Raw genomic sequence first — 20,679 nt, 5'->3', positions numbered from 1 at the left:
CGGAACGGTTTTTAACAAGGGGAATTTAATAAGGCCAAGAAAATGTCCCAATTAAAACAAGTCTATAGAAATGTCCAATCAGAGACATCCAGGGAAAGATACCAGCTCCCCGGGAGGCGTTTTCCTTCTTCATCTCCTAAGGTCACTGGCTGGTGGACTCTCTACTTCATGGTGCTGCAGCATTCTCTGCTCTCTCTGAATCTCTCATTCTCCAAAATATTTTCTCTTTTATAGGACTCCAATAAACCAATCATGACCCACTCATATGGATGGAGACATTTCATCCCCTAATCCAGTTTAACAACCATTCTTGACTAAATCACATCAACCAGGGAGATGATCTCATTACAGTTTCAAATATGCAGTATTGAATAGGAATTATTCTACCTTTATGAAATGGAATTTATATTAAAACATGGCTTTTCTTAGGGGGCATACTTCCTTTCAAACCAGCACACCTAGTAATGGTATTGTGGGACCATATGGCTATTCTATACTTAGCTTCTTGAGGAAACACCAAACTGCCTTCCACAGTGGTTGTACCATTTTACATTCCCACCAACAGGGGATGAGTGTGCCTCTTTCTCCACGTCCTCTCCAGCACTTGTTGTTTTCTGTTTTATTGATAATAGCCATTCTGGTGGGTGTGAGATGATATCTTATTGTGGTTTTGATTTGCATTTCCCTAATTGCCAGGGAAATTGAGTATCTTTTCTTATGCCTTTTAACCATTTGTATTTCCTCTTCTGAGAAGTGTCTGTTCATGTCTTTTGACCATTTTGTAGTTGGTTGTTTGTCTTTTTGTTGTTGTTTGAACAATCTCTTCATATATTCTGGGTACTAGACCCTGATCTGATATATCATTTCCAAATATTGTCTCCCATTGTGTAGGCTGTTTTTTTACTTTCTTGACAAAGTTCTTTGATTCATAAAAGTGTTTAATTTTGAGGAGTTCCCATTTATCTCTTTCTTTCTTCTATGCTCATGCTTTGGGTGTAAGATGTAGGAATGTCTCCTCTCATAAGATTTATAAGATCTTTCCCTTCATTTTCTTCTAAAAATTTAATGGTCTTAGTCCTAATGTTTAGGTCTTTGATCCATTCTGAGTTAATTTTTGTACAGGATGTGAGGTATGGATCCTCTTTCATTCTTTTGCATGTGGATATCCAGTTCTCTAAGTACCACTTACTGAAGAGACTGTTCTATCCCAGGTGAGTTAGCTTGACTGCCTTATCAAAGATCAATTATTGACAGACGAGAGGGTCTATATCTGATTACACTATTCAGTTCCATCAGTCAGTATATCTATCTTTATGCCAGTACCATGCTGTTTTGACCACTGTAACTTCATAATACACCTTATTAAGTCAGGTAGTGTGACCTCCCACTTAATTTTTCTTTCTCAAGATATTTTTAGCTATTCAGAGCATCCTGCCCTTCCAGATAAATTTAGTTATTGGTTTTTGTATTTCTTAAAAGTAAGTTTTGGAGATTTTAATTGGTATTGCATTGAAAGTACAAATCAATTTAGGTAGAACTGACATCTTAACTATATTTAGTCTTCCAATCCATGAACATGGGTTGCCCTTCCATTTATTATGGTCTTCTGTGATTTCTTTTAGCAATTTCTTGTAGTTTTCTTTGTATAGGTCTTTTACATCCTTAGTTAAATTTATTCCTAAATATTTTAATTTTTTGGTTGCATTTTTGAATGGAATTTTTCCTTGATTTTCCCCTCAGATTGTTCATTACTATTGTATAGAAACACTACAGATTTTTGAGTGTTGATCTTGTAACCTGCCACTTTGCTGTACTCTATTATTAGCTCTAGTAGTTTTGTGTGGAGTTTTTGAGGTTTCCAACATATAATATCATATCATCAGCAAACAGTAAGAGTTTTACTTCTTCCTTTCCAATTTTGATGCCTTGCATTTCTTTTTCTTGTCTAATTGCTCTGGCTAGAACTTCCAAACCAGTGTTGAATAATAATGGTGATAGTGGACATCCTTGTCTTGTTCCTGATCTTAGGGGGAAATTTTTCAGTTTTTCCCCATTAAGGATGATGTTAGCTGTGGATTTTTCATATATTCCCTTTATCATGTTGAGGAAGTTCCCTTCTATTCCTGTCCTTTCAAGTGTTTTCAACAGGAAAAGATGTTGAATTTTGTCAGATGCCTTTTCTCCATCAATCGAGATGATCCTGTGTTTTTTCTGCTTTGATTTGTTGATATGGTGTATTACATTAATTGATTTTCTTATATTGAACCATCCTTCCATACCTGGGATGAATCCTACTTGGTCATAGTTATAATTCTTTTAATGTGCTGCTGGATTCAATTTGCAAGAATTTTGTTGAGGGTTTTTGCATCTTTACTCATTAGAGAGATTGGTGTGTAATTTTCTTTTCTTGTAGTATCATTGTCTGGCTTTGGTATGAGGGTGATGTTGGCTTCATAGAATGTGTTAGGTAGCCTCTCATCTTCAATTTTTTTTGAAGAGTTTGAGCAGGATTGGTACTAATTCTTTTTTGAACGTTTGGCAGAATTCGCATGTGAAGTCATCTGGTCCTGGACTTGTCTATTTGGGGAGCTTCTTGATGACTGATTTGATCTCTTTACTTTGATTGGTTTGTTGAGGTTGTCTATTTCTTCTTGACTCAATGTTGGTTGTTCATGCCTTTCCAGGAAATTGTCTATTTCATCTATGTTGTCTAGTTTGTAGCATAAAGTTGTTCATAGTATCCTCTCATTACCTCCTTTATTTCTTCAGGGTCAGTGGTTATGTCTTCTCTTCCATTTCTGATTGATTTGCATCCTCTCTCTTCTTCTTTTTGTCAGCCTTGCTAAGGATCCATCAGTTTTACTGATTTTCACTTAGAACCAACTTCTGGTTTTGTTGATTTTTCTCAGTTGTTTTCTTGTTCTCAATTTCATTTATTTCTGCTCTAATCTTTGTTATTTCTTTCCTTTTGCTTGCTTTGGGGTTAGTTTGCTGTTCTTTCTCTACTTCTTCCAAATGAACAGTTAATTCCTCAATGTTTGGTCTTTTTTCTTTTTGATGTAAGCATTTAGGGCAATAAATTTCCCTCTTAGCACTGACCTTGCTGCATCCCATAAATTTTGATATGTTGTGTTTTCATTTTCATTTGCCTCAAGATATTTACTTATTTCTCGTATAATTTCTCCCTTGAAGAAATTGTCTAAGAGTGTTTTGTTGAGTCTCCATATATTTGTGAATTTTCTGGCCCTCTGCTTATTATTGATTTCCAAGTTCATTCCATTATGATCCAAGAAAGTGTTTTATGTGATTTCAATCTTCTTAAATTTATTGAGATTTGCTTTGTAACCCTGCATATGATCTATCCTTGAGAATGATTCATGAGCACATGAGAAAAAGGTGTATCCTACTGTTGTGCGGTGTAATGTTCTATAAATGTGTAAGACTAGTTCGTTTATTGTATTATTCAAATTCTCTGTTTCTTTATTGATCCTCTGTCTAGATGTTCTGTCCATTGATGAGAGTGAGAAATTGAAGTCTCCAACCATGATGGTAGATGTGTCTGTTTTTCTTTTCAGTGTTTGCCTCATGTATTTTGGAGCACTCTGGCTCATTGCATAAATATTTACGATTGTTATGTCTTCTTGTTGAATTGTTCCTTTTATTAATACATAGTATCTTTCTTTGTCTCTTTTAACTGTTTTACATTTGAAGTCTAATTTGTTGAATATTAGTATAGCTACTCCTGCTCTTTTCTAATTGTTATTTGCATGGAATATCTTTTCCCAACCTTTCACTTTCAACCTATGTTTATCCTTGGGTCTAAAATGCATCTTCTGTATAGATGGGTCCTGTTTTTTAATCCATTCTGCCAGTCTATGTCTTTTGATTGGGGAGTTTAATCCATTAACATTTCGTGTTATTACTGCACAGGTAGTACTTTCTTCTACCATTTTGACTTTGGATTTTATATGTCATATCTAATTTTTCTTCTTTTTACCTTTACGAGATAGTCTTCATTTCTACAGTCTTCTCCACACCTCTCTCTCCTGTCTTTTTGTATCTGCCTCTAGTGCAGATATTTCTTGCGCTAGAGGCAAGATTTGTATCTGCCTTTTGTATTTCTTGCAGAGCTGGTCTAATGATCAGAAATTCTCTCAGTGATTTTTTGTCTGAAAATGTTTTAATTTCTCCTTCATTTTTTGCTGGGTATAGAATTCTTGGTTGGCAGTTTTTCTCTTTTAGTAATTTAAATATATCATCCCACTGTCTTCTCGCCTCCATGGTTTCTGCTGAGAAATCTATGCATAGTCTTATTGGGTTTCCCTTGTATGTGATGGATTGCTTTTATCTTGCTGCTTTCAAGATCCTCTCTTTCTCTTTGACCTCTGACAATCTGATTAGGTAAGTATCTTGGAGTACACCTATTTGGATCTATTTTCTTTGGGGTATGGTGCACTTCTTGGATCTGTAATTTTAAGTCTTTCATAAGGGTTGGGAAATTTTCAGTGATAATTTCCTCCATTAGTTTTTCTCCTCCTTTTCCCTTCTCTTCTCCTTCTGGGACACCCACAACACGTATATTTGTGTGCTTCGTATTATCATTCAATTCCCTGAGTCCCTACTCATATTTTTCCATTTTTTTCCCTATAGTTTCTGTTTCTTGTCAGATTTCAGATGTTCCATCCTCCAGTTCACTAATCCTATCCTCTGCCTCTCAAAATCTACCATTGTAGGTTTCTGTTCTAGTTTGCTAGCTGCCGGAATGCAACACACCAGGGATGGATTGGCTTTTAATAAAAGGGGATTTATTTTGTTAGTTCTTCAGAGGAAAGGCAGCTAACTTTCCACTGAAGTTCTTTCTTACATGGAAGGCACAGGCTGGTCTCTGCTGGTCTTCTCTCCAGGCCCCTGGGTTCCAACAACTTTCCCCGTGGATGACTTCTTTCTGCCTCTCCAAAGGCCTGGGCTGAGCTGCAAGTGCTGAGATGAGGAATGCTGAGCTGCTTAGGCTGTGCTACATTGTGTTCTCTCATTTAAGCGCCAGCCAATTAAGTCAAACGTCATTCATTGCAGCAGACACGCCTCCTAGCCAACTGCAGATGTAATTAGCAACAGATGAGGTTCACGTACCATTGGCTTATGTCCACAGCAACAAGACTAGGTATGCTCACCTGGCCAAGTTGACAACTGAATCTAACTAACACAGTTTCCATTGTTTTTTTCATCTCTTCTGCTGTGTCTTTCATTCCCATAATTTCTGTGATTTGTTTTTTCAGACTTTCCATTTCTTCTTTTTGTTCATTCCTTGCCTTCTTCATATCTTCCCTCAATTCATTGAGTTGGTTTTTGATGAGGTTTTCCATGTCTGTTCGTATATTCTGAATTAATTGTTTCAGCTCCTGTATCTCATTTTAATTGTTGGCTTGTTCCTTTGACTGGGCCATATCTTCAATTTTCCTAGTGTGATTCATTATTTTTGGCTGGCATCTAAGCATTTAATTACCTTAATTAGTTTATTATGGAGGTTGTTTTCACTTCTTTTACCTAGGATTTTCTTGCTGGATGAATTTGTTGTCTATCTGTTCTTTGACATTCAGTTCAGCTTTTTCTGGACCTCAAGCTTAGGTTTTGTTTAACAGAGCAGAATTTTTCAGTTCTTGTTTTCTTGTTTCTTGCCCTTTCTGTTTGGTGCCTTTTTCCTCCACCCTTAGGAGGGTCTATTTATGTATTTAGACCCCAACCAGAATTTCCCAGACCAAACTGGCCTCCTGTCAGGAAGAAAGAATCACCTGCATCAGTTTCTCTGAGGGTGAGACCCAGCAGTTTGAAAGACTCTCCCATGAAGTCTCTGGACTCTTTGTTTTTCCTATCCTGCCCAGTATGTGGCACTTGTCTGCAAGTCCCACCAGCATAAAGTGATGTGGTACCTTTAACTTCAGCAGAATCTCCCTGCTGGGGGCATGGTGGACATAGAGGAGAGGTTGTAGGCTGGCTTTAATCGCTTTAGTTTTCCTAAGCCTGGTGTCTGAATTCCTTGAGGGAGGGAATCCACCTGAGCTGGGCCCCACCCCTCTCCTGGAAAAGACACAGGCTCCAGACAAACTCTCAAAAAATACTGTTTCCACCTATGCCTGGGGCAGTTGGAGCCTGAGAAGCCCTGCTGCTGTATCCAAAAGCAGTCCAGGCTTTGTAGAAGCACAGCCACAAAGAAGAAAGAGAAAAATCCTTCTCAGAGTAGGACCCCTGTTCCTGTTCATGTCTTCCATTCTTTTCTCTGTGTTCTTTTGTGTGTAGGGTTTCAGTTGTCCTGTCCTCTAGTTCACTAATCCTTTCTTCTACCTCTTTAAATCTGGTATTGTAGGTCTCCCTTGTTGTTGTTGTTTTTATCTCTTCTGTTCCTTTCATTTCCATAAGTTCTGCCATTTATTTTTTCAAACTTCTGAGTTCTTTAGTTTCACTCAATATATTCTTTATATCTTTCATGTCTTTTGTCATATCTTCCCTCAACTCATTGATTTTATTTTTGGTGTGGTTTTGCATGTCTGTTCAAACATCCTAATTAGATGTTTCAACTCCTGTATCTCATTTGAAATGCTGGTTTCTTTCTTTGACTGGGCCATATCTTCAGTTTTCCTAGTATGATTTGTTATATTTTGCTGGCCTCTAAGCATTTGATTTCTTTGATTCATTTATACTGGAGGTTGTTTCACTTTGACCTAGAGTTTTCTTATTGGTTGGCTTTGTTCTCTATCTATTTTTATGCATTCCATTCAATTTATTCTAGAATTCTAGCCTAGCTTCTCTTTAACTGATCAGAATTTTTCACCCCTTGTCTTCCAGGTTCTTAACTGCCTATTTGGAACATTGTTTTGAGGAGGAGGATCTCCTCAGATATGATTGACCACAATCAGATTTTTCCAGGTAAGAAAGACCCATGTCTCAGGAGGAGGGTGTAACCTGTATCAGCTTTTCCTGAGGGTGAGAACGAGTAGATTGTCAAGCTTTCCTGTGAAGCCTCTAGACTCTACTTTTCCTATCCTGCCCAGCATGTGGTAGTTATCTGCCTATAGCTTCTTACTAGTGTAAAATAATGTGCTGCTTTTAATTTCAGCAGACTGTCCCTGCCAGGGGCATGGTTGAGACAGAGGTGAGGTTGTAGGCTGGCATTAATTGCTTCAGTTTTCCAGTCCCTGGGGCCTGAATTCCTTGAAGGAGAAATTCCACTTGAGCTGGGCCCCACCTTTCTCTTGGGGAACATACAACCTTTGGGGAATTAACTCCTTTCACCTGCATAGTTACTTTGTTTCTTAGACAAGCTTAATTCTGTCTTTGCCTGGGACAGTGCTGGAGCCTGAAAGAAGGCTTCTACTTTTATCTATTGCACCACTAAGGAGTAGGGGAAAAAAGCCTTTTCAGAGCAGGACCCCTGCTCCTCAGTTTTGTCAATCAAGAGCCTAAGTTGTATATGGCTATATATACCTCCAGGCTCTAGATGCCCTCTTTTCTTGGGGGCCAGCCTTTTTGAAGTATTTTGTGCTGCCGGACTCAAAATTCCTCTTTTTTCCATCAGCCCCGCCCCCTCTCTGTCTGGACAAAAGCTCCTGGTATCTTTAGTGCTTTTTCCAGGTATGTCTGTGCTGGGAACCTATTTTTGGTAGTCAGAATTTGTAAATTAATTCTGCAAGTGGCGCTTGCTTGAGCTAAGCCTTTGCTGCTAGTAAAGACTGTTTCCTTTCCCCTCAGATCAGCCTGCCATGCCCATAGGGGAGAGGCATTGGCCTCCATGGCTTGGGGGACTTATAGTTCCGTGTAGGGTCTTAGCTGGTCCCCCTGGTCCAGACAGGTATGCACTGTGTGTCTAGTCACTGAAGTAACCCCAGCAGTTGTTCTGTCCTGTTCCTGGTTATTTACTAACTGCTCTGGAGGACATACTAAATTCCACACTTCACTAAGTCACCATCTTGCCCTCCCACATAGGTTTTTTTTTCTGCCTAAATTTTTGAACGTTATGTTTTCATTTTTATTATCTGAAGATATTTCTTAATTTCCTCCAGTGATTTCTTCTTTAGTCTACTCTTTGCTTAACACTAGGTGGTTATGTTTATTCGTAGATTATTAAAGTTTTTCTATTGCTATTGTAAATGGAATTTTTTTCTTGAGTTCTTCTTCAAATTGCGTATTACTAGTCTAGAAACAGTACTGATTTGTGTACATTGATCTTTTACCCCACTACATTAGTGAACTAATATATTTCTTGTGATTTTGTTCTAGATATTTCTGGACTTTCTAATTCTAGGATCATGTCCTCTGCAAATGTGAATGTTTTACTTTATCCTTCCCAATCTTGACGCCTTTTATTTCCTTTTCTTACCCAGTTGCTCTAGCTAGAACTTCTAGTACAGTGTGGAATAAAGGTGTTGACAGTGCACATCCCTGTTTTGTTTCTGATATTAGATCAAAGTTTTCAGTCTTTTGCCATTAAGCTCTGAGCTTAGAGTAATGTATATCAGGAGAAGGAAAACTAAAAGATGAAACAAGGAACTGTATAAACTATAGAACCCTCTTGTGGATAATGAAGGTGGTTAATAGCACAAACATGAGAGTATTCTTCCATGAAGTAGAACAAATGTATGTCATAATTGCAAGGCATTAATATAGGATAGTAAATGGGGTTAAAGTACATGTAATGCAAACCAATGATTATAGTTAACAGTAATACTTTACTGTTCACCATTCAGTTGTAAGACTAAGCATCAAAAGAATTGTATAAGGGGCATGGGATTTTTCTTATTGAAGCTATGAAAAATATTCTAAAGTTGATTGTTGTGATGAAAGCATGGTTCTGTGATTATTCTAAAAGCTATTTGTTGTGCACTTTGCATGAATTGTATGGCATATTAATAAAGTTATTTTGGGAAAAAAGTGGTTATTTTAATTTCTAAATATTTATGAAATTTCCAGTTCTCCCTCCATTATTGTTTTGGGGCTTTATCCCATTGTGGTTGTAAAGCATATATTGTATGAATTCAGTAGTTTTAAAATGTTTTTATTGTGAAATATAACAAATACAAAAAAAACAATAGTTTTCAAAGTGCATTTTAAAAAATATTTTTATTGATAAAACTTACAAACATTCTTAACATACAACTATTCCATACATGGTGTACAATCAGTGGCTCACAATATCATCACATAGTTGTGTATTCATCACCCTGATCATTTTTTTGAACATTTGCATTACTCCAAAAAAAAAAAGAAAAAAGAAAAAACTAATACAGCCCCATATCCCTTACCTCTTCCTCTTATTGACCACTAGTATTTCAATCTACTCAATTTATTTTAACTTTTGTTCCTCCTATTATTTATTTTTATTCATATTTTTACTCATTTGTCCATACCCTAGATAAAAGGAGCATCAGACACAAGGTTTTCACAATCACAAAATCACATTGCAAAAGCTATATCATTATACAATCATCTTCAAGAAGCAAGACTACTGGAACACAGCTCTGCAGTTTCAGATATTCCCCTCTGACCACTCCAATGCACCTTAAACTAAAAAGGCGATATCTATATAATGTGCAATAATAACCTCCAGGATAACCTCTAAACTCTGTTTGAAATCTCTCAGCCACTGAAACTTTATTTTTTTCTCATTTCTCTCAGCCCTTTTGGTTGGAAAGGTTTTCTCAATCCTTTGCTGGGTCCCGACTCATTCCAGGATTTCTGTCCCATGTTCAGGGAGATTTATACTTCTGGGAGTCTTGTCCCACATAGCAGGGGGAGGATAGTAAGTTCACTTGCCATGTTAGCTTAGAGAGAGAGGCCACATCTGAGCAACAAAAGAGATTGTCTGGGGTGACTCTTAGGCCTAACTTTAAGTAAGCTTAGTCCATTCTTTTCAGGAATAAGTTTCATAGGGGTGAACCTGAAGATCAAGGACTTGGCCTACTGATTTGATTGTCCCCATTGTTTGCAAGCATATCAGAAATTCTCCAAATGAGGAAGTTGAATTTTTCCCCCTTTCTCCCTAGTCCCCCAAGGGGACTTTGTAAATACTTCTTTATTTACTGTCCATATTACTCTGGGATTTACTGAGGCATCACACTAACCTAGACAAACCAACAAAATCTCACGCCCTTTTGAAGGTTCCATGTATTTATGGTGTTCAACTAAACTGACCATACAAGTTAAATTAGGAAATATACCACCCAAAACATAAATTTTGCACCAAATAAACATCTCTTTTTGGTCTCACACAAAAGTTGAAATTTTAAAATATGGATGATTACCAAGTCTTCTGATACACCTTAGTCCCATCCAGATCAGTTTCATTCATATACCTACTTGATGTCTGGTCACTTATAGTACATTTTAACAAGTATTTTACATTTATTTAAATTTTTTTGTGGCATAGACTAATATCTATCCTGTAGAATGACCTATGTGCCCAAAGAAGAATGTTTGTTCTATAGTTGTTGGTAAAATGTTCTAAGTCTAGATGGATTATAATATCATTCAGGACTTCTGTGTAGCTATTGATCTTCTGTCTAGATGTTCTCTGCATTATTGGGAGTAGTGCAGTTGAATTGTCTTACTGTTAATTTTTTTAATTAAAAAAATTTTTTTAAACATAACAGCATACAAACATGAACATTCTTACCATATGATCATTCCATTCTTGGTACATAATCAATAACTCACAATATCATCACAAAATTGTTTATTCATCACTATGATCATTTGCATCAATTCAGAAAAAGAAACAAGAAAAAAGAAAAAACTCATACATGCCATACCCCTTATCCCTCCCTCTCATTGACTGCTACTATTTCCATCTACCCAATATATTACTATTAATTTGTAACCAACTATTTCTTCCTTAATACCTGTCAGTATTTTCTTCATATACAATGTCTTTGCTGTTCTATATATGTGTGTTATTTCTTGTTGAATTGATCCCTTTTTCAGTATATTCAGTTTGTTCGTTGAAGCAGTTTTCTACTTAAACTCTGTTTCATATATAATGGAATTATTATCCCATATTTTCACATCCAGACAACTGTGTGTATGAATAAGTTGAGTCTCTTATAAACAGCATATAGTAGGGTCATGTTTTTTCATACATTCTGACACCCTCTCTATTCTTATTGGTACATTTAATTCATTTACATTTAAAGAAGTGGCTGGAAATGCAAGACTTTGTTTTGCCATCTTGCTACTTGGTCTTTGTAAATTTTAATCATTTGTTTTTCAATTCTGTTCTTTCTTACTTTCCTATTTTTGACACTTGTAGTGTACCATTTTGAGCCCCTTCTCATTTCCTTCTGTATGTATTTTTCAGATATGTTCTTTGTGCTTACTAGCACTTAATTTAAAATCCTAATTCTACAATAATCACATTTTATTCTATCCAAATTCAGCATACAAAAATACTGTATCAATACCCCTCTGTCTCTCCCCACTTCTATTGTACTTAATACAAAACATTGAACTATAAAATTTATAGAAGAAAACAAGGAAATCTCTTCATTACCTTCTTTTAGGCAATGGTTTCTTATACTTCACAACAAAAGCACAAGTAGCAAAGGAAACCAGAAAAATAGGACATCATGAAAATTTAAAACGTGTATCCAAACATAAAGTAAAAAGATATCCCAGAGAATGGGAGACAATATTTGGAAACCACATCTGTTAATGGTTTAATGTACTTAATGTGTAAAGATTAAGAGAGATAACTATTATATGAGCTCACTTAAATGAAAATATGAAAAATGCATAAATTTAGAAACTAGAATACGGGTTACCAGAGGCTGGGGTAGGGGTAGGAAATTGAAAGTTTATGCTTAGAGTTTCTGTTAGGGAAGATGGAAAATCTTTAGTAATGGATGGCTGCAATGGTAACACCACATTGAGAATGTAATTAGCACTGCTGAATTGTATAATTTGAAATAGTTTAAAGTGGGAAATTTCAGGTTTTCTAATGTTACCAGAACAAGAACTTCATAAAACCATAGAATTGTACTGCATAAATGGTAAACCCTAATTTAAATATTAGATTACAGTTAATATTATGATAAATTTGTTTAATCAATTTTAACTAAAATTCCACACTATTGCTACATATTAATAAGAGAAATAATCGGAACAACTATGTGGGTTAGAGTGGTGGTGTATGTGCAATATGTACTTTCTCCATGGTTTTTCTGAGTCAACAACTTCTCTTATTGAAAAAAAATAAAGTTTTATCTGTATAGCAAAATTATTAATACCTGATTTGTTAGCTCAAGTCGAAATGACCTTTTTAATTTTGACTCTGGAAAAGTAGGGTCTGCATCATATTTGATTTGGAGTATACTTCATGTTCCTAGTGATTATGTGGTGTTACCCCCAGGTGACAGCTTGGGATTCATGAGAGGGGGATCTGGAAATTGTGCGCTAGAGACTGCAGTCTCATGGCTTCTTTCTCCATTCTCAGTTTCCTTGACTACTGCTCTTTTCTGGTTGTAATGGAAATGAAGAAGTAGAGTGCTGTCAGTTGAGCTATTGACAATGCATCCACTGGTGAGTATGGAATTCTTACTCAACTGAAATTACACTTGTGTTGCCAAAAATGGTCTGGTTTCCCCTGTTGGCTTGGGTACTCTAAAGGCATTCAGTTTTTTTCATCAGCCCATGGCCACATTTGTGAAATAATGCACTCGTTGATAATGTCAGTGCCTCCGATTGACTTAGAAATGTTTTTTAAATAGATGACAGATAAATATGAGCAGAAGATTACACTCAGAAGGGAGACTGATGTTTAACCAGGTGAGTTTAATCAGTCAAGTGTTACATATGCTAGGATGGAAGGCTGTGTATTATTGAGAGGAACATGACGGTAGATAATAAAAGGAAAAGAGGACTCCTTTCTTTCCCCCAATTTTAATTTTCTTAAGATTGATAGATTATAATTGTACATTTGAAAAACTTATAAAAAGTATAACTACAATTCTACTGAGCCACTGGTCACCAATTGCCCAGTTTCCAATTTTGTATTTGACTTTATTAACATTTTATAAAAAGAGTCAATGAAGAAGTATTTCCTTTATTTTGTTTATGCTTTTAAGAGCACTATAGTAAGTAGAATAAAATTCATATCCCTGTGAAAAATTTTTAAAGAATTAGGGAGACCAGAACAAATGAGAATTATTTTACTCTTGAAAAGATAGGTGAGATGAGGATAAAAAGAGACAATGAAAACTGGTGTTTGGAAGTCCCAGGGAAAGTATAAAATGGAAGATCTCACACTACTGTAATGGTCTAGGGCCATTTTTCAGTAGAACAGTTTCAGGAGTCCAAGATGTGTGCTGGGGGCATATTGTGATCACCTGTTGTGAATTGTTAAATGAGGTAGCACCTACCAATCCCAAGTGGTATATGAAACCTTTTTAGTTGTGTAGAATACTGCTCTTTTCTGCAAGGTTTTCTGCCATGTTAATGAATAATAGACTAATTTATTGTGTTTAGATAGGAAGTACTTTGCATATTAGCTCACTGAATCTTTAAAAATTCTTAATATGTTTTTAAACAATTTCCTAGATAAGAGGCAACTGAGATCATCTATGGGAATAATATAACTAGATTCATGGTTTAAAAGTTGCATATCATGGACATAGATTACCTTGTGAAGAGTCCATAAATTTACATGAAATTGGTGGAAAAGAATATTTTATACAAATTCCAGCTTATATCATGCCATGTCTTCATATTCCTTTATAATACAATTTTTGTTCTTAGTATGTGTATGCATCATTGTGTATATATGAAATGCAGATGTCACTTCAGTGCTGAGAATGAACTGACTGAAACTCACAAAAGTGTTTGAGCTTTCTATATACATACAGCCCCTGCTTACTCAGTGCTGTGATCTTGAACATCATGCTCTGCATTGGTAGGGGTGACTTTGTCTGAACTCAAATGTCTGTGATGTATTAGGAGTCATTGGCATTTAAAGATGTAGCTATAGACTTCCCTAAAGAAGAATGGGCTCTCCTGGACACATCCCAGAGAAACCTGTTCAGAGATGTGATGGCAGAGATCATCAGTCATCTGGTTTCAGTAGGTGAGTCTCTCAAAATTTATCTAAGTATCCATTTATCATCTATATGTCATCTATCCCATCTGTTCTGTAAATGTTTAGAAAAGCTTTTCCATATTGCTTAATATTTTTATTTTTTATGCTTTTCACCTTTAATTTTAGTATTATTTTATAACATGAAACACTACCTAAGACAGTCTATTCCTTTACAAATTTCCCATAGTTACCCAATTAGAATATCATCTTTTTAACTACAGTTTCAAAGTTTTTGTTGCTACTTCATCTCCAACACTTTGAACAGTGCTGAGAACTCAATGAATATTTTTTGAAATCATAAATAAGTAGATTAAATATTTTTGCAATAATTATTCTATTTGAGGGAGTGCTGTGAGGCTTTATGCCACAGTAATAAAAACAATACGCATATTTTTCTTAACATTGAAACTATATAGTTCTAGTGGAGATTACATTTGTTGGATTCTTTTTGAAATAATAACCAACTGCTGTGGAGATACAGAATTTTTTTTTACTCTGATTGGAAATCATCCAGAAATGGATGATTCTGCAGTCTCTTTAAATTTGAGCATGAGCATATAAAACCAGAGTTCTTCCCTGTATTTGGACTCAAAATCAAGAGTTAGCCCTTTGACTGTGAAGGACTGTCTTGATTCTGTATGCTAGGTACAGTTCCCTTGGCTGGATTTCAAAGTTTACCTTATTCTTCTTTGGTAGCCTTCCCTGGACTTGATTATCATCCACTGTTCTCTGCACATGACTCAAATCTCCATTTATCTCCATTTATCTTTTCCCTGCAAATAGGATTTCAAGTCTGCAAATCAGAAGTCCTTTCCCAATTGGTGCAAGGAGAGGAATTATGGAGAGAAGGAGTAGGATTTCTTCAAAACCAGAGTTCAGGTGAGCTCTAGGAACCTGTGCTTCTGTACATGGAAAAATCTGCTCAGGGAATAAGAGAGTCTTTGGAAATATCAATTGCAGAATTACTTAATATGTTATATTTTCAGAGATGTAGCTGAGGATATCAGGGCAATTTTCCTCACATGTGGTAATTTCTCCATACATTTATCATGTCTACTTTATATGTTTTTGGGTTTAAGGAAGTGATTATTCACATAACATTGGAGTTAAGCTTTCACTTAATAGCCCTTGTCCTGGTCCCACCTTTGAATATTTCCTTTCTCTTTACCTCTCCACCACCCTATGTTGTTTTTATTTTTCTCATATTTCAAAATGAAAATTCTTACTATTTGTCCCAAGTTTCCTCTGAAGTATTCCTTAATTTTATATTTGTTCCTCATTAAGGATATATATTTAAAGGATACTCACCGGGACATTTGGGCTTTTTCATCATTTTAATTCCTCTAATGCTTCAACAATTTGTTGTGTATTTTTTCTATCATCTCAGACAGGGAACAAGAACAAGTGCCCATACAAAATACCTGCAGAAAAGAATCATCTACCATTACATCGTTGGTAAGTTGCATGGATGTAAATTTTAATCTTCCAAATTGATAACTGGTAATGTGATAAATTAGGAATTCATTACAATCACTTAAGTAATTGTAGGTTACATTAAAGACTAACTGAGCAAAAAGACTGGATGTTTTCAATTTAGGGAATATCATCTTGAACACATAACCATAACCTGAATTCTTATAAAAAGACAATTGCATAAGTATGTCTCATATACCTAATCATTGAAGCATCATGCCAACTTCAAAATTAATCAGAAAGCTACATAGTTGTAATGCTGCAATAGACAAATTCTCTGCATATGAAGGAGAATGATGTGTATATATAGCTAACATGGGAAAAATTTTATTGGGGAACATTACTGAATGATTTGTCAAAAATTCATAAGTAGAGAAAGATTTAAATGAATGTATATGGACAAACCTTTTAAATCTCTCATCTGCTTCCCAAATGCAGAGCTCTCCAGTTCCACAGAATCCCTATAAATTTAATGATTTGGAAGAAGAATTCAGACCCATGTCCACAGTTTCTCAACATGTGTTAATTCAGAAGGAAAAGAAACCTTATTTCCACAAACTTTTTGGAAAAGCCTTCAATGACTGGTCACCTTTTCATCAACTTAAGCAAGTTTACACTAGAAGTAAATCATCTAAATATGATGTAGGTGGTAAAGCCTTTATTCAAACCTCTGGCCTTAGGCGATCCAATAGATCCAACATTGGAGAGAAACCCTTTGAATGTCATCAGTGTGGGAAAGCCTTCACTCATCATTCTTACCTTAGACAACATGAGAGAATTCACAATGGAGAAAAACCCTATGAATGCCATCTATGTTGGAAAGTCTTCACCCACTGCACTAGCCTTAGACAACATGAGAGGACACATACTGGTGAGAAACCCTATGAATGTCATCTGTGTGGGAAAGCCTTCACCAATTGTTCTGGCCTTAGACAACATGAGAGTACTCATACAGGAGAGAAACCATATCAATGTCATCTTTGTGGGAAAGCCTTCACTCAGCCTTCTACACTTAGATTACATGAGAGAATTCACACTGGAGAGAAACCATATGAGTGCCATCTATGTGGGAAAGCCTTCAGGACATGTTCTTATCTTAGAAACCATGAGAGAACGCACTCTGGAGAAAAACCCTATGAATGTCATGTATGTGGGAGAGCATTTACTGATCGTTCCCACCTTAGACAACATGAAAAGACTCATACTGGAGAGAAACCTTATGAATGTCATATATGTGGGAAAGCCTTCACTCATCGTTCTTACCTTAAACAACATGAGATAATTCACAATGGAGAGAAACCATATGAATGCCATCTCTGTGGAAAAGGCTTCACCCGTTCTTCTGGCCTTAGACAACATGAGAGGACTCACACTAGAGAGAAACCCTTTGAATGTCACCTATGTGGGAAAGCATTCACTGCTTGTTCTGGTCGTAGACAACACGAGAGGACTCACACTGGAGAGAAACCCTACGAGTGCCACCTATGTGGGAAAGCGTACACTACATGTTCTCATCTTAGAGTTCATGAGAGAACTCACACTGGAGAAAAACCATATGAATGTCATTTATGTGGGAAAGCCTTCACCCGTTGTTCTGGCCTTAAACAACATGAGAGGACTCACACTTGAGAGAAATGGTATGACTGTCTGTGTGAATAGGAAAACCTTAATTTTTTTTGTAACCTTAAGCAATCCTAGGGAATTCCAAGTTGAGGGGCACCCTATAAAAGGCATGTAAATGGAAAGTTATGAGACAGTATTTTGACCTTAAATGGTATGACAGCACTCAGTAACAATTTTCTGTATATAAGAGATTGCAGCCATAAAATTAACCTTTAACAGCCCACAGAACTCAAATTGAAGAAATGCTATGTTTGTAGTCAACAAGAAAGAGTTTGTTGTCATCTTTGCTACTTAAGCTATTATAAGTGATTTCATACTTAAAAAAAACTCCATATAAATGTCATCTGTGTAGCAAAACCTTGTGCTGATGGTTTGATGGTATACAAAATTAGTGAACTAACACTATATATATAGAAAAGTAGAAGTCCTCACTAATGCTCTAAGACATAAACAAACCAGAGAAATTCCACCTCTGTAATCAGTGTGGGAATGCCTAAATTTATATTAACCTTTAAAAAAATGAATGAACACAACAGGAGAGAAACATAAGGCTTGTAATCCATGTGTACAACCATTTAGTCAAGGACAAACCTTGGTGTATGAAAGAAAATTTAATATAAGGAAGAGCACCAAAAATTATCATGAAAAATTTTTATTGAAAGTACACAACCCTTAGAGGGAGCTGAATAATTTATGCTGGAAGTCATTCAATGAGAATCAATATAAATCATTTATTCATACTTCATTTGTAGGATATGTAGTAATTCTCATTTGTTGGATGTGTAGTAATTTAAAACACACTTGGGATCATAAATGAAGGAAAATCTTCAGTGAGCACTCAATTCCTAGTAGCATTAATGTTGTTTCACTGAAGCGGAAACATTCCTGAGGGTGAAATAGGTAAAAAACATCAGCTAGATTTCACATCAGAAAATGCAGACTGAAAATAATACAATTTATAGGTATCCAATTCATCAAAGAATCCAGAATTTTGAAAAATCTTTGATTGAAAATATGTAGTAAAGTAATGTAGGATTGTGAAGTGACCTGGGAATGTTTAATGAAGAATTTTGTAATAATGTAAAATTAGATCAACTCAATAGATTATCATTTGCACATATGGAAGCAACAAACGTCATTACTAAAAAATCTAATAAGTTGACTGAGTCCTAGATTTTTATGTAGCTTTAAACAAATATTTTTGCAAGTCAGAAAATAAATTTGAATATAAACTAAAACATAGAAAACAGAGTTATAGCTTACTATTATCTTAATATTACAACATATATGTACATACATGGGATGTAGACAAACATGGAAAGAAACATACTTCAGAAGTCTGATTTACATAAACTCGCCCTTTTATGCCATTTAATAGTGGCATTAAGACTTAAGAAAGAAATAAAAATATTTAAATGAAAGAAAAAACATTTGAGCCCTGGAAAATTGTGCATACAAGGGCAAGAAAATTTGTCAGAATCTAGAATTGGGCAGAGTATCATTCCATATAGTAGAATTTTGTTAGAGAAGGGCTAGTGTTAACAAAACATTATAAAGCAAGGATGTGGAAGTACACTGAAGTTGTGAGGAGTGTCCAAGTTATAAAATGCCTGAAATCCTTATACTAATTTACTTAGAACTAAGAACCGCTCCTGTGAAGATAAGCAGAACATTGTCACACAACACCAAGAAAACAGAAGTCATGAGTATCTGATTTAATGTTTATTTCCCAGAACCAAAGCTCAGGAATCATCAGATGTCTCCTAGGAGTGACTCCCAGCCCCTCCTATATATGGGTGCAGAAGTCTAGGAAAGAAAATGGTTTTATCTCTCTACTAACATGATGTCAAGAAAAGTCCTGTTCTTTCTACTCATTTATAATTGATAATTATCCTTGTTTCTCAGATGCTGGAAAATGAAAACCTTGAAGTTTATACTTAATTCCTCATCCATGCCCATTTATTTATGTGTTTTTGTTTGAATATTTCATATTAATAGATACCCAAGTTCAATAATCTTTGCTTTTATGTGTAATGTCTCTTGTTTTATGACAGTTTTATTCACACACCATACAATCCATCCTGAGTGTACAACCAGTGGCTCTTGGTAGAATCCATAGTTATGCATTCACCACCACAGTAGTAGAACATTCTCATTTCTTCCCCCCCCCAAAAAAAAACCTCATAACCCTGATATCCCTCTATCATTGACATTTCTATAGTGATAGGCAGGTTGGTTTAGTGCCTTTGTTAAAATTAATGAAAGAATATCACAGTTACTATTAACTATAGACCTTAGTTTGCATTAATTTTTCTCATGTACCACCCTATTATTCACACCTTGTAATAGTGACATATATTTGCTCTAGTTCATGTAAGTTCTTATATTTCTGCAATTAGCAGTTGATTCTAGGTTTCACTAAATTATACAGCCCTGGTTTTGTCTCTAGCTTTCCTCCTAGTGACATACGTAATGCTGTCCTTCCTCTTTTAACCATACTCAAACTGAGCTTTGTTAATTACACTTAGGGTATTATGCTACCATCACAAACAGTATTGGGCTGTTTCTGAACATTTACAATCAACATTATTAAACATTCTGTACTCCTTAAGTATCAATTGCCCAATCTCTACTCTCTTTCTATCTCCTGATAATCTATGCTCTTGAATTTAACTCCTTGAGTTTGTTCCTTATTAGTTAGTTCATATTAGTGAGACCATACAATATTTGTCCTTTTGTTCCTTGCTTGTATCATTCAACATAATGTCCTCAAAGTTCATCCACATTGCCTAGATCATACCTTCATTCCTACTATGGCTGCATAATATTCCATTGTGTATTTTCCATGGTTTGTTTATCCACTAATCAGTTGATGGACATTTCGATTATTTCCACCCATGGCAATCATGAATAATGCCACTATAAACATTGGTGTGCACATCTCTATTTATGTCTGTTCTTTCAGATCTTCTGTGTATATACTTAGTAATGGAATTTCCAGATCATGTGGCAATTTAATACTACTTAGGGAGCCACCAAACTGACTGCCAAAGTTGCATCTTTCTAAATTCCTATCAACAGTGAATAAGTATACCTGTTTCTCCACATCCTCTTTTTTTTTTGTTTTTTTACATGGGCAGGCACCAGGAATTGAACCTGGGTCCTCAGGCATGGCAGGCAAGCATTCTTACCTGCTGAGCCACCGTGACCCACCCTCTCCACATCCTCTTGATAGCTGGAAAATAGCCTATTACTTTTTGTACTCATTTCTCATGGGTACATTAACCAGACTGTCTCAGTTCTGCTTGCAGGGATAAGCAGAACTGTTTTTCTCTTTGTTCTCCTCAAAGAACAAATATTTGACATTTCTTAGCAGTCAGTTAAAAAAGAGCCGTGAAGTCTCTGCACATTGGAGCTTGCACACTGAGTGAGTTTGCAAGCTGCTGGAATGTAATATACCAGAACTG

The 20,679-nt window shown here is 35.8% G+C and overlaps 1 protein-coding gene across 1 annotated transcript in view; it reads left to right on the top strand.

Annotated features, from left to right (window-relative positions):
* The window catches only part of LOC143664254 (uncharacterized), a 34,621-nt gene extending 17,348 nt beyond the window's left edge, over nucleotides 1-17,273 (top strand). Inside the window, 6 exon segments of the mRNA XM_077137934.1 lie at nucleotides 6,841-6,921; nucleotides 12,479-12,564; nucleotides 13,978-14,104; nucleotides 14,900-14,995; nucleotides 15,504-15,571; nucleotides 16,028-17,273. Coding sequence (XP_076994049.1) covers nucleotides 6,894-6,921; nucleotides 12,479-12,564; nucleotides 13,978-14,104; nucleotides 14,900-14,995; nucleotides 15,504-15,571; nucleotides 16,028-17,218 — 1,596 coding nt within the window. The 5' untranslated portion in view covers nucleotides 6,841-6,893 and the 3' untranslated portion in view covers nucleotides 17,219-17,273.
* Nucleotides 17,274-20,679: the final 3,406 nt, after the last annotated feature.

The sequence above is a fragment of the Tamandua tetradactyla genome, chromosome 20 (assembly GCF_023851605.1).
Source record: "Tamandua tetradactyla isolate mTamTet1 chromosome 20, mTamTet1.pri, whole genome shotgun sequence".
Taxonomy (NCBI): domain Eukaryota; kingdom Metazoa; phylum Chordata; class Mammalia; order Pilosa; family Myrmecophagidae; genus Tamandua; species Tamandua tetradactyla.
Note: the sequence above shows the minus strand (reverse complement) of the source record. Positions and strands in the feature narration are given on the sequence as shown.